The sequence below is a fragment of the Pithys albifrons genome, chromosome 24 (assembly GCF_047495875.1).
Source record: "Pithys albifrons albifrons isolate INPA30051 chromosome 24, PitAlb_v1, whole genome shotgun sequence".
Classification (NCBI taxonomy): Eukaryota; Metazoa; Chordata; class Aves; order Passeriformes; family Thamnophilidae; genus Pithys; species Pithys albifrons.
In genome coordinates this window covers 6024049-6034921 of record NC_092481.1, presented here as the reverse complement: position 1 = coordinate 6034921, position 10873 = coordinate 6024049, and the positions used below count along the sequence as shown (strand labels likewise).

General features: G+C 53.9%; 1 protein-coding gene across 1 annotated transcript in view; it reads right to left on the bottom strand.

Moving 5' to 3' along the window:
• Positions 1-10873, bottom strand: part of CSMD2 (CUB and Sushi multiple domains 2) — a 292995-nt gene that overhangs the window by 209590 nt on the left and 72532 nt on the right. The window contains exons 4-5 of the mRNA XM_071576489.1: positions 9381-9575; positions 1572-1779 (exon numbers count right to left, since the gene is read on the bottom strand). Coding sequence (XP_071432590.1) covers positions 1572-1779; positions 9381-9575 — 403 coding nt within the window. The remainder of the gene's footprint in view (positions 1-1571; positions 1780-9380; positions 9576-10873) is intronic.

Sequence of the window (10873 nt, the reverse complement as noted above, 5' to 3'; positions counted from 1 at the left end):
ATCCCAACAGGAGGCCATTCCACCTGGAAACTTCAACAGGAGCCCATCCCACATGGACATTCCAACAGGAGCCCATCCCCCCTGGGCATTCCAACAGGAGCTCATGCCACCCATCCCACCTGGGCACTCCAACAGGAGCTCATGCCACCCATCCCACCTGGGCACTCCAACAGGAGTTCATGCCACCCATCCCACCTGGGCACTCCAACAGGAGCCCATCCAGCTCCCACCAAGGCACTGGGAGGGAGGGCAGTGCTGGACATGCAGCCCAAGGCCACTGGAGGGGAATTTGGGGAGCAAACACCTCCTTGTTGCCTCCACCAAGCCCCACAGTGACCTCTGTAGAACACCCCACCCTTCACCAACCACCAGCACAACCTCTCCAAGTCCCAGAGTTCCATTTGCCAAGCCATTTTTATTAAAGTCTTCCCCAGAGTTTATTCATTTAATTATTTTTTTTCCAGCAGGTTCCCTCTGCCAGGCTTTGTTTTCCTTCTGACATGACAAGACCCAGCATTGCACTGGCAACACCTCCAGGCTGAATAATGTTTCTTAAGCAGCTCCATCCATCTCTCCCACCCCTCCAGCTGCCTGAGCCTCCCTGAACCAACAGGGCCCTCAAATATTAATGCATGTCCATCAGCCCAGGGTTGGGGTTTGCTCATGGAACAGCAACATCTCATTTTCCAAAGGGTCCTGGCAATGGCAAACTGTTGGTTTGTGGTAAATGGCAACTTCTCTCCCATCAATCCATCCTCAACATTCAAATCCCATTTTCCCCCATGATTCCAGCAAGTGTAAATCCCTCAAATAAACGGGATTGGTGGCAGAGCCCTGTAAATAATCACCATTTACCTTCCTGATAATCCCAGGCAACACTGAAGGATTTCAAACACCAAATTCTTTCCCTTCCAGAGGGACTGTGGGTTTAAGACCAACATCCAAGACCTTCCACTTGCTAATCCAAGACCTTCCACATTATTCAGTCAGGACTTTGATCTCTTTGCTGAGTGCAGTTGATCACCAGGTGTGGGTCAGCCAAAGACAGAGTTGTCCTTTGCCACAAAACCAACCCAAGGACCACATCAAGTTCCTTCTGCAGTTCCTGCTCCCTCCCGACCTCATGGCCCTCCTGCCAAACATCCCTGTGGCCTTTGCTCTGAATAAAAGCAACATTTCTGAGAGCATTGCCCATGGCAGGAGAGGGCACTGGAATTCCATCCACAGGGACAGACCCAGATGGGCCAACACTTGCCAGAAGTTCAGGAACAGCAAAGCAACAGATTGACCAACAAGCAGAGAACTATTGAGCCAAACCAAGGCTTGAACAGCACAATGAGGAGGTTTCCAAGTTGGTTTGGTTGGGCTTTGATTCCTTTTCTGCCCAGCTACAAACCTGACTGCAGAGAACAGGATTTCAAGCACCAACAACCACTGCAAAGTTTGCCAAGCAAATCAAAAGCATCCCAGACCTGGGAATAACTGGGAATTGCCCTCCCTGAGGCACAAACTCTGAGCACACAAGACATCAGTGGGCACCACACCATGGAGTAAGGGCAGCAGGAACCTACCAGAGTGAAGATCCCTCCGTGCCAGCGACCTCCAACACATCATATCCATCTTCCAGCTGGAAATCCATGAAAACCAGAGCAATGGTGTCCCCAGGCTCAGCCAGGATGGTCCAGGTGCAGTCAGCATTGTTGCCATACTCCAGAGGGAAGTGGGGGCTGGAGATGATGCCACTCTGCCCTCTCAGGGTGCCCCCACAGGCGTCATCAGCTGCAGAGAGCAGGAGACAGCAGGGTTGGGAATTCACAGAGGAACAAAAACCAGCCCAAACTCCAAGCCAAGCCCTGCAGGGTTTGCCCAGGGGGGGTTGGAGCCATGAAGAGACAGAGATGCTGAAGGGCTGGGGCTGCCCTGGGGGCAGCCAGACTGTCCTGGTGGGTCCCTGCTCCTTCCCCTCCTCACCCTTTGTTAACTCTCATTTAAACCCCCCAAGTGCCAGAGCTGCTGCCACCCCTCCTGGTGAGCCCAGCCCAGCCCAGCTCTCTGCCAGGACACCCTTTCCTCACTTACTCTTGCCCAGGAATTTTCTGTTCCATCCCAGAATCACTGGGAGGCTGGAAAAGCCCTCCCAGCCCCTGGAGCCCACCCTGTGCCCGTTGCCCATCTTGGCAAAGCCCTCCCAGCCCATGGAGCCCACCCTGTGCCCGATGCCCACCTTGGCAAAGCCCTCCCAGCCCATGGAACCCACCCTGTGCCCAATGCCCACCTTGGAAAAGCCCTCCCAGCTCACAGAGCCCACCCTGTGCCCAATGCCCACCTTGGTAAAGCCCTCCCAGCCCATGGAGCCCACCCTGTGCCCGATGCCCCCCTTAGCAAAGCCCTCCCAGCCCCTGGAGCCCACCCTGTGCCCAATGCCCACCTTGGAAAAGCCCTCCCAGCCCCTGGAGCCCACCCTGTGCCTGATGCCCCCCTTAGCAAAGCCCTCCCAGCCCCTGGAGCCCACCCTGTGCCCAATGCCCACCTTGGAAAAGCCCTCCCAGCCCATGGAGCCCACCCTGTGCCCAATGCCCCCCTTAGCAAAGCCCTCCCAGCCCATGGAGCCCACCCTGTGCCCAATGCCCACCTTGGAAAAGCCCTCCCAGCCCCTGGAGCCCACCCTGTGCCCAATGCCCACCTTGGAAAAGCCCTCCCAGCCCCTGGAGCCCACCCTGTGCCCAATGCCCACCTTGGTAAAGCCCTCCCAGCCCATGGAGCCCACTCTGTGCCCAATGCCCACCTTGGAAAAGCCCTCCCAGCCCATGGAGCCCACCCTGTGCCCGATGCCCACCTTGTCCCCCAGCACTGAGTGCCACAGCCAGTCCTGCCTTGGGCACCTGCAGGCCTGGGCACTCCAAACCTCCACCCTTCCAATGCCTGCCCACCCTTTCCATGCAGAAACCCCCTGATGTCCAACCATCCCTCATTCCTGATTAGGATCCTCTGTTTTTCCCGCCCCTTCCATCCCATCCCTGGAGCCTGGACTGGGAATGGGAGCACAGAAGGAGCACAGGGAGGGATAGAGAAGATGCTGAAGAATTTGGACTCAATGCTGGATTAAAATCCTTAAACAAGGGGACTGTTTTTATAGGACTGGGCAAAGTCACAGCGGCTGAAGATCCAGCCCAAGGCCTGGTGGTGGTTTGGCTTTTTTATAACTATTAACATTATTATTAAAAGCAGAGTCTTTAATTCAAATTCCTTGAAAAAACTTTGCTGCAAATGGAGGAGAAAACCCTCCAGGAATGTGGTGGCTGGGAGGGGTTTCAGACCTGGGAAAACTCTCCCATCACAGTGGGCAGAGGTTGGTTTCCTGCTCCCACAGATCTCAGAACCACCCCAAGGGTTGGGACAGCAGGACTTGGGAGGACAAATAATGGGTTTAATAGAAATCCAAAGGAAAAAAGGATTGGAACATCCCCCACACTTTGCTTGCTCTGATTTCTCAAGGAAATTCATGTGGTTACCAAAATCCAAGTGGTACAAACTGAACCCTTTGTTCCAAACCCAGCAGTGCCAATCCCAGCTGGAGCCCCTGCTCAGCCTGAATTCCAGGAGGAGCTCAGAGCAATGGGAGGCTCCAAAGGGCACGGGCAGGAGGGCAAAGGGAAGCAGGGGAGGAGCAGAGGGAGCTCAGAGGAGCAGCTCACACAGCCTGGAAACTGCAACACCAGCAGAGCAGCATTTCAGCTGCTTTAATCGAGCACCTCGAGGCTTTACATGACAAACACTTCTCTCCATTACAAACTATTTTCAGGCCAGCCCTTCCAGGCTGCAGTTTAACCCAGCTGAGAACGTGTGGCAGACACAGCAGAAAGGGCACTGCCAGTCCACGGGGCTGCCCAGGAACCAGCTCAGCTCTCAGACCTTTCCAGAACTCCTGTCCTGTGCCATCAGCAGGGCTCAGACTCCTGCAGCCTCCAACTAATGCAAGTTGAAAGCCAAAGGATGGCACAGAAGCTCTGCCAGCTCCGTGCCCAGCACCATCTGCTCTGCCAGTGAGCAGGAGGCTCCCGGGCACGGATGGCACGGATGGCAAGGGACAGGGAGGGACCCCCCAGGCCATGGCACTCTGTGCAGTGTGGCAACACCTCACACAGGCTGTGCTGGCACCTCCCAGCCCCTGGGCAGAGCAGACCCCTTGCCAATGCTTCCCCCAGCCCTGGAAGGGTTCAAGGCCAGGTGGGATGGGCACTGAGCCAGCCTGGGTGGGTGGAAGGTGCCCCTTCTGGAACTGCATGAGCTTTAAGGGCCCTGCCAACTCTGAGCCATCCTGGCATTCTGTGCCCGGCCAGGGGTGGCACATGGTGGGCACTGCAGAGCTCACCCATCCTGGGGTTCTGTGCTCAGCCAGGGCTGGCACATGGTGGGCACTGCAGAGCTCACCCATCCTGGCATTCTGTGCCCGGCCAGGAGTGGCACATGGTGGGCACTGCAGAGCTCACCCATCCTGGGGTTCTGTGCTGAGCCAGGGCTGGCACATGGTGGGCACTGCAGAGCTCACAGCAAGGGGAAAGGCAGGAGAAATGGGATTGGAAAAGCAGCCATGGAAATGCCTGGGCCAGCCCAGCAGCCAAAATTAGGGCTGTGAAGGGTCACTGATGTCCCAACTGGGATTGTCTGGGTTGGAATTCCAGTCCCGGGATGGTCTTGATTGGAAGGGACTTTAAAGTCCATCCCATTCCATGGGCAGGGACACCTCCCACTATCCCAGGCTGCTCCAACTGCCCTTGGGCACTCCCAGGGCTGTGGCAGCCACAGCTTCTCTGGGCACCAGTGCCAGGGCCTGCCCACCCTCCCAGCCCAGAATTCCTTCCCAACATCCCATCCAACCTGCCCTCTGGCAGTGAAAGCCATTCCCAAGTCCCTCTCCAGCTCTCCTGGAGCCTCTTCAGACACTGGAAGGGGCTCCAGGATCTCTCACTGCCTTTTCCTCTCCGGGCTGAACATTCCCAGCTCTCCCAGCCTGTCTGACACCAGAGCTCTCTAAGTTACTTTTTTTGCTGCTTTGCCAGTGAATTAAAGTTACTCACAGAGCCTGAAGTGCAGCTCAAACCACCAATAAATTCAGGCTGAAAGGTCCCTCCTCCAGCCCAAGCCCAAAAAGCCCCTTCAGACACCCAAAGACCCCCCAAAAAGGGCTGATTCCAACCCATGCCCTTGTCCTGGAAGGAGCTCAGGAAGAAATGGAGAAGATACTGGAGAGTTTTGACTCAGTGCTGGATTAGAATTGTTAAATAAAGGGCCTATTATTTTATTTATTGGACTATGCAAACTCACAGCAGCTGAAGATCCAGCCCAAGGTGTGCTGGTGGTTTGGAGTTTTTATAACTTATTATCATTAGAAGGGAAGTTCTTAATTTAAACTCCTTGAAAAAAACTTCCTTGCAAAAGGTATTTAATGGAAAATATATTCCCTTCCCATGGCCTGTAAATCCACATTGCCTGAGTTTGTAGAGGCTGTTATTGCTTAAACACATCCTACAATCCTCTGAAATCTTCCTCAACAGCCCTCCAATTATTTTGGGCACAGCACAGCCCAAGCAGCTGCCTGAGTTATAGTAAGACAGAGCACTTTTAATGAGATTATGCATATTTGATAGGCTTAAAATGGAGCTCCACAAATGTTCCCAACTTCTCCACTGCCTGCCTGGGTTTTCACTCCCAGAATGAGAAACCATCAGTTGTACTTAAATCAGCAAACAATCTGGGCCAGGCTGCTCTGCCTGCAGGGATTGGAAATGCTTTGCACACACTCAGATGGTTTGGGGTGAGCTCTTGGTGCTTCAAACAATCAGAGAATCATGGAATGGATTGGGTTGGAAAAGACCTCTGAGATCAGCAAGTCCAACTCTTGATCCAACCCCACTGTGATCACCAGCCCAGGGCACGGAGTGCCCTGGGCTGGTGATCACAGTAGGGTTGGATCAAGACATGGTGGATTCTCCCAGTAGGGTTGGATCAAGACATGTTGGATTCTCCCAGTAGGGTTGGATCAAGACATGTTGGATTCTCACAGTGGGGTTGGATCAAGACATGGTGGATTCTCCCAGTGGGGTTGGATCAAGACATGGTGGATTCTCCCAGTAGGGTTGGATCAAGACATGGTGGATTCTCCCAGTGGGGTTGGATCAAGACATGGTGGATTCTCCCAGTGGGGTTGGATCAAGACATGGTGGATTCTCACAGTGGGGTTGGATCAAGGCATGTTGGATTCTCACAGTGGGGTTGGATCAAGACATGTTGGATTCTCCCAGTAGGGTTGGATCACGACGTGGTGGATTCTCACTCAGTGCCACATCCACAGAATCACAGAATGGATTGGGTTGGAAAAGACCTCTGAGATCATCAAGTCCAACCCTTGGTCCAACTCCAGTCCCTTTACCAGATCATGGCACTCAGTGCCACGGCCAAGCTCAGCTGAAAAACCTCCAGGGATGGGGAATCCACCCCCTCTCTGGGCAGCCCATTCCAATCCCTGAGCACTCTCTCTGCAAAGAATTTTTTTCTGCTCTCCAACTTCAATTTCCCCTGGCAGAGCTTGAGCCCATCGTGCCCCCTTGTCCTATTGCTGAGTGCCTGGGAGAAGAGACCAACCCCCACCTGGCCAGAACTTCCCTTCAGGCAGTTCCAGACAGTGCTGAGGTCACCTCTGAGCCTCCTCTTCTCCAGGCTAAACACCTCCAGCTCCCTCAGCCTCTCCCCACAGCACTTGTGCTCCAGTCCCTTCTCCAGCCTCGTTGCTCTTCTCAGTTGGGTTGGAAGAGACCTCTGAGATCACCAAGTCCAACCCTTGATCCAACCCCACTGTGATCACCAGCCCATGGCACAGGAGTGGGCTGAGTGGGGGCTCCTACACGGATGTCTGAAGAACAGAAGGAGAAGACACAGGGAAGGTGCTGTGAGAGCAAAGGAACACTGGGCCTCTCCTGCAGATAATCCTTCCTCCCCACAGGGGTCTTGCTTTGCCCACTCAAGGTGGAATTGCAGTGAATTGGAGCTATTGGAGTGTCCACAGGGGGCTGAGAAGGTGGTGAAGGGCCTGGAGGGGCCACCTGAGGAGCAGCTGAGGACACCTGGTCTGTTGGAACTTGTGATGCTGGTGGGTCCCAACTCTGGATGTTCTGAGTCTATGAATGATTTCTCTGTACACATTCCCAGGGAAATTATAAAAATAAAATCAAACGATACTATCAAAGTCACAATGAAGTCCTAATTTGAAGGAAAAGCAAAACAAAGGATCAGATTTAATCACAAAAAATGTCCCTCTCCAGTTCAGTTTGGCTGCTTGAACTCCCCCCCCCCTCCAATGCTCTGAATGCCCTTGGCCTCAAACCAGCAGGGAAGTGCCCCAAAAAATCCACTGAGCAGCATCACCCACATCTCAGTGCTGTGTAACCAACCCAGGCAAGCATTGAAAACATCCCAAGCAAACAAAATTTGCTCCTTTTAAATTGCAGCTTTACACTCCAGCCCCCAAGTGCTGATTGATTGCACAGGCAGAGTCAATAAAAGGGATCAATAGAAGATGCTCTGCTGAAGTACACAAGGAATTGAGGGGAAAAGACTTCAAAAGCAGCAGCAAATGTTTCTGGTAGAACAACACAGACGTTTGTGTATTTACAGACTCTCCAGTCCCTCCTGGGACTCGGATTTAACCAACCCTGAGGAAGGAGTTGAAGGTTCTCTGCCCCAAACTCCAGGGAGGTGGGAGCTGCTCCCAGGGAAGGGCACATTCCACCCCATCCCACAGGACGTGCCCACCTGGCTGGGCAACAAAACACCACAACCACCAGGGCAGGGGCACAGGAAAAGCCAACCCAAGAGAAAGCAGAAAATCCACTCTCATCTCCCAGGGTTTGATCTGGAAAACCTGCGTGGCCCTGGCTAGAATCACAGAATGGATTGGGTTGGGAAAGACCTCCGAGATCAGCAAGTCCAATCCTTGATCCAACCCCACTGTGATCACCAGCCCAGGGCACTGAGTGCCCTGGGCTGGTGATCACAGTAGGGTTGGATCAAGACATGGTTGGATCAAGACATGGTGGATTCTCACAGTAGGGTTGGATCAAGACATGGTGGATTCTCACTCAGTGCCACATCCACAGAATCACAGAATGGATTGGGTTGGAAAAGACCCCTGAGATCATCAAGTCCAACCCTTGGTCCAACTCCAGTCCCTTTACCAGATCATGGCACTCAGTGCCACGGCCAAGCTCAGCTGAAAAACCTCCAGGGATGGGGAATCCACCCCCTCTCTGGGCAGCCCATTCCAATCCCTGAGCACTCTCTCTGCAAAGAATTTCTGATCTCCAACTTCAGTTTCCCCTGGCAGAGCTTGAGCCCATCGTGCCCCCTTGTCCTATTGCTGAGTGCCTGGGAGAAGAGACCAACCCCCACCTGGCCACAACTTCCCTCCAGGGAGCTTCCCCAACCCCAGAGAGGTTCCCCAAACACAGAGAGATTCCCCAACCCCAGAGAGATTCCCAAACCCCAGAGATTCCCCGACCCCAGAGAGATTCCCTGACCCCAGGGAGCTTCTCCTACCCCAGGGAGCTTCTCCTACCCCAGGGATCCTCCCCAACTCCAGGAGCTTCTCCAACCCCAGGTAGCTCCTCCCATCCCAGGAAATTCCCCAGGGAGCTTCTCCCATCCCCAGAGAGCTTCCCCAAACCCAGGTTGCTTTTCCCAATCCCAGGGAGCTTCTCCCAACCCCAGGGAGCTTCTCCCAAATGCAGGGAGCTTCTCCTAAACCCAGGGACCTTCCCTGACCCCAGGGAGCTTCTCCAACCCCAGGGATCCTCCCCAGCTCCGGGAGCTTCCCCAACCCAGGGAGCTTCTCCAACTCCAGGGATCCTCCCCAACCCCAGGGATCCTCTCCAACCCCAGGGATCCTCCCCAACCCCAGGGATCCTCTCCAACTCCAGGGATCCTCTCCAAACCCAGGGATCCTCCCCAGCCCCAGGAGCTTCTCCAACCCCAGGGATCCTCCCCAACTCTGGGACCTTCACCAACCCAGAGAGCTTCTCCAACCCCATGGATCCTCCCCAACACCAGGGAGCTTCTCCAACCCCAGGGATCCTCCCCAACCCCAGAAGCTTCTCCAACCCCAGGGATCCTCCCCAACCCCAGGGATCCTCCCCAACTCCAGGAGCTTCCCCAACCCCAGGGAGCTTCTCCAACCCCAGGGATCCTCTCCAACCCCAGGGATCCTCCCCAACTCCAGGAGCTTCCCCAACCCCAGGATCCTCCCCAACTCCAGGAGCTTCCCCAACCCCTGGCATCCCGTTCTCCCTGTTCTCCCATGCCAGGCTGGGGGGCAGGGGGGGCAGTACCTCTGCAGACAGGGAGAGGGAAGTCCCAGGTGGCACTGTGCTCAGAGCTGGCCTGGCACGTCAGCAGGGCATGGCCCTCCAGGAAGAAGCCAGGGTTGCAGCTGTACCTCACTCTGTCCCCGATGCTGAAGGTGGTGCCCTGCTGGATGCCATTCTGGAGCCTTCCTGGGTTCCCACACGTGTGGCTGGGCAGAGCTGCCAAGGAAAGGGCACAGGGTTAGGGCAGTGGCACCAGGGAGGGCACAGAGCCCCCAGGAAGGGCTGTCCTTGCTTCAAACACAACAGCCAAGGGAAAGAGGCACAAAACTCCCCCCTGCATTTCCCCAGAACTCAGAGAGCCACTTGGAGGCAACATTTAAATAATATTTAAATATTTTTTAATATTTAAATGTCATTTCTCCTCAATACATACACAAAGAAGCAAAAGCAGAGGATTTACAGGATATTCTGGTTGGAAGAATCAGGATGACCCACCAGGATCATCCCTCCTAAGGGAATGGCCCATACGGGGCATTAATACCAAGTTTTAACCAACTGAGCTCATCTCAGGGTCAAAAATCACCCCCCAGGTTGTTCAGTCAACAAATCCTCTGTTTGCTGACCAGTTTTACCCAGTTCTAAACCAAAAAAAAAAAATCCCACTTTTCCCCCCAGTTGTATTTAACTTGATTAAAACCCAGAGATCCCTTTTCACAGCACCCCAAAGGCTCCTGCAAGAGTTGTGTTAAACCCACCCAAAACTCAGCAAAATCCACAGTCTGGGCAAAAAAAAAAAAGGACCATTTGAGCCCAGCAGGGTTTACATTTCATTGTGTCAATCCAGATTTCACCAAACCAGGCTCTGAAACAAGGCTGGGCTCAGCTCCACCACTGGAAAATCAGGGAGAATTTGGGAGAGTTGAACACGAGATGGCAAAAAAAAAACCCCACCAGTAAATCCTCAGTCGATGTCTCTGTGCAGCATTTAAATTTAAATAAAATCCAGGGGTTCCCACAAGCCAGTCCAGATAAAATCGACTCCAATCATGTTTTAGAGGCCAATATAAAAGGCAGGGAAGACAACCAAGCCCAGGGATGGTTTAATCAAATTTGAGCCAGGCCCTTGTGCAGCATCTTGTGCTGTGCTTGGGGTTTCATTAGGGAGGGACCAGGGAGGGTTTAACTCTGCAAACCCCAAAAAAGCAGAGGAATTTCTAAGAGCAAAGGGAAGTTTCAGCTGCACTTCTGTCAAGGAAAAGAGGAAGATTAAAAGGCAAATGATCCTCTGGCAGAGATGGAGTGGAGTGAAACACAACCAGGGCTGGGGGGAGCTTGGGGAGGAGAGAAATCCCAGAGCTGAGGAGAAGGACACGGAGTGAGGAGGGAGTTTGGGGTGGAATTCCCTGCTCAGGGACAGGGACACACACAGGGAGGGACCCAGAGGGCACCTCCAGCCCTGCCAGCCCTGCCAGCTGCCCTGGCAGGAGGGCAATGAACCCATAAATTCAGCTCTG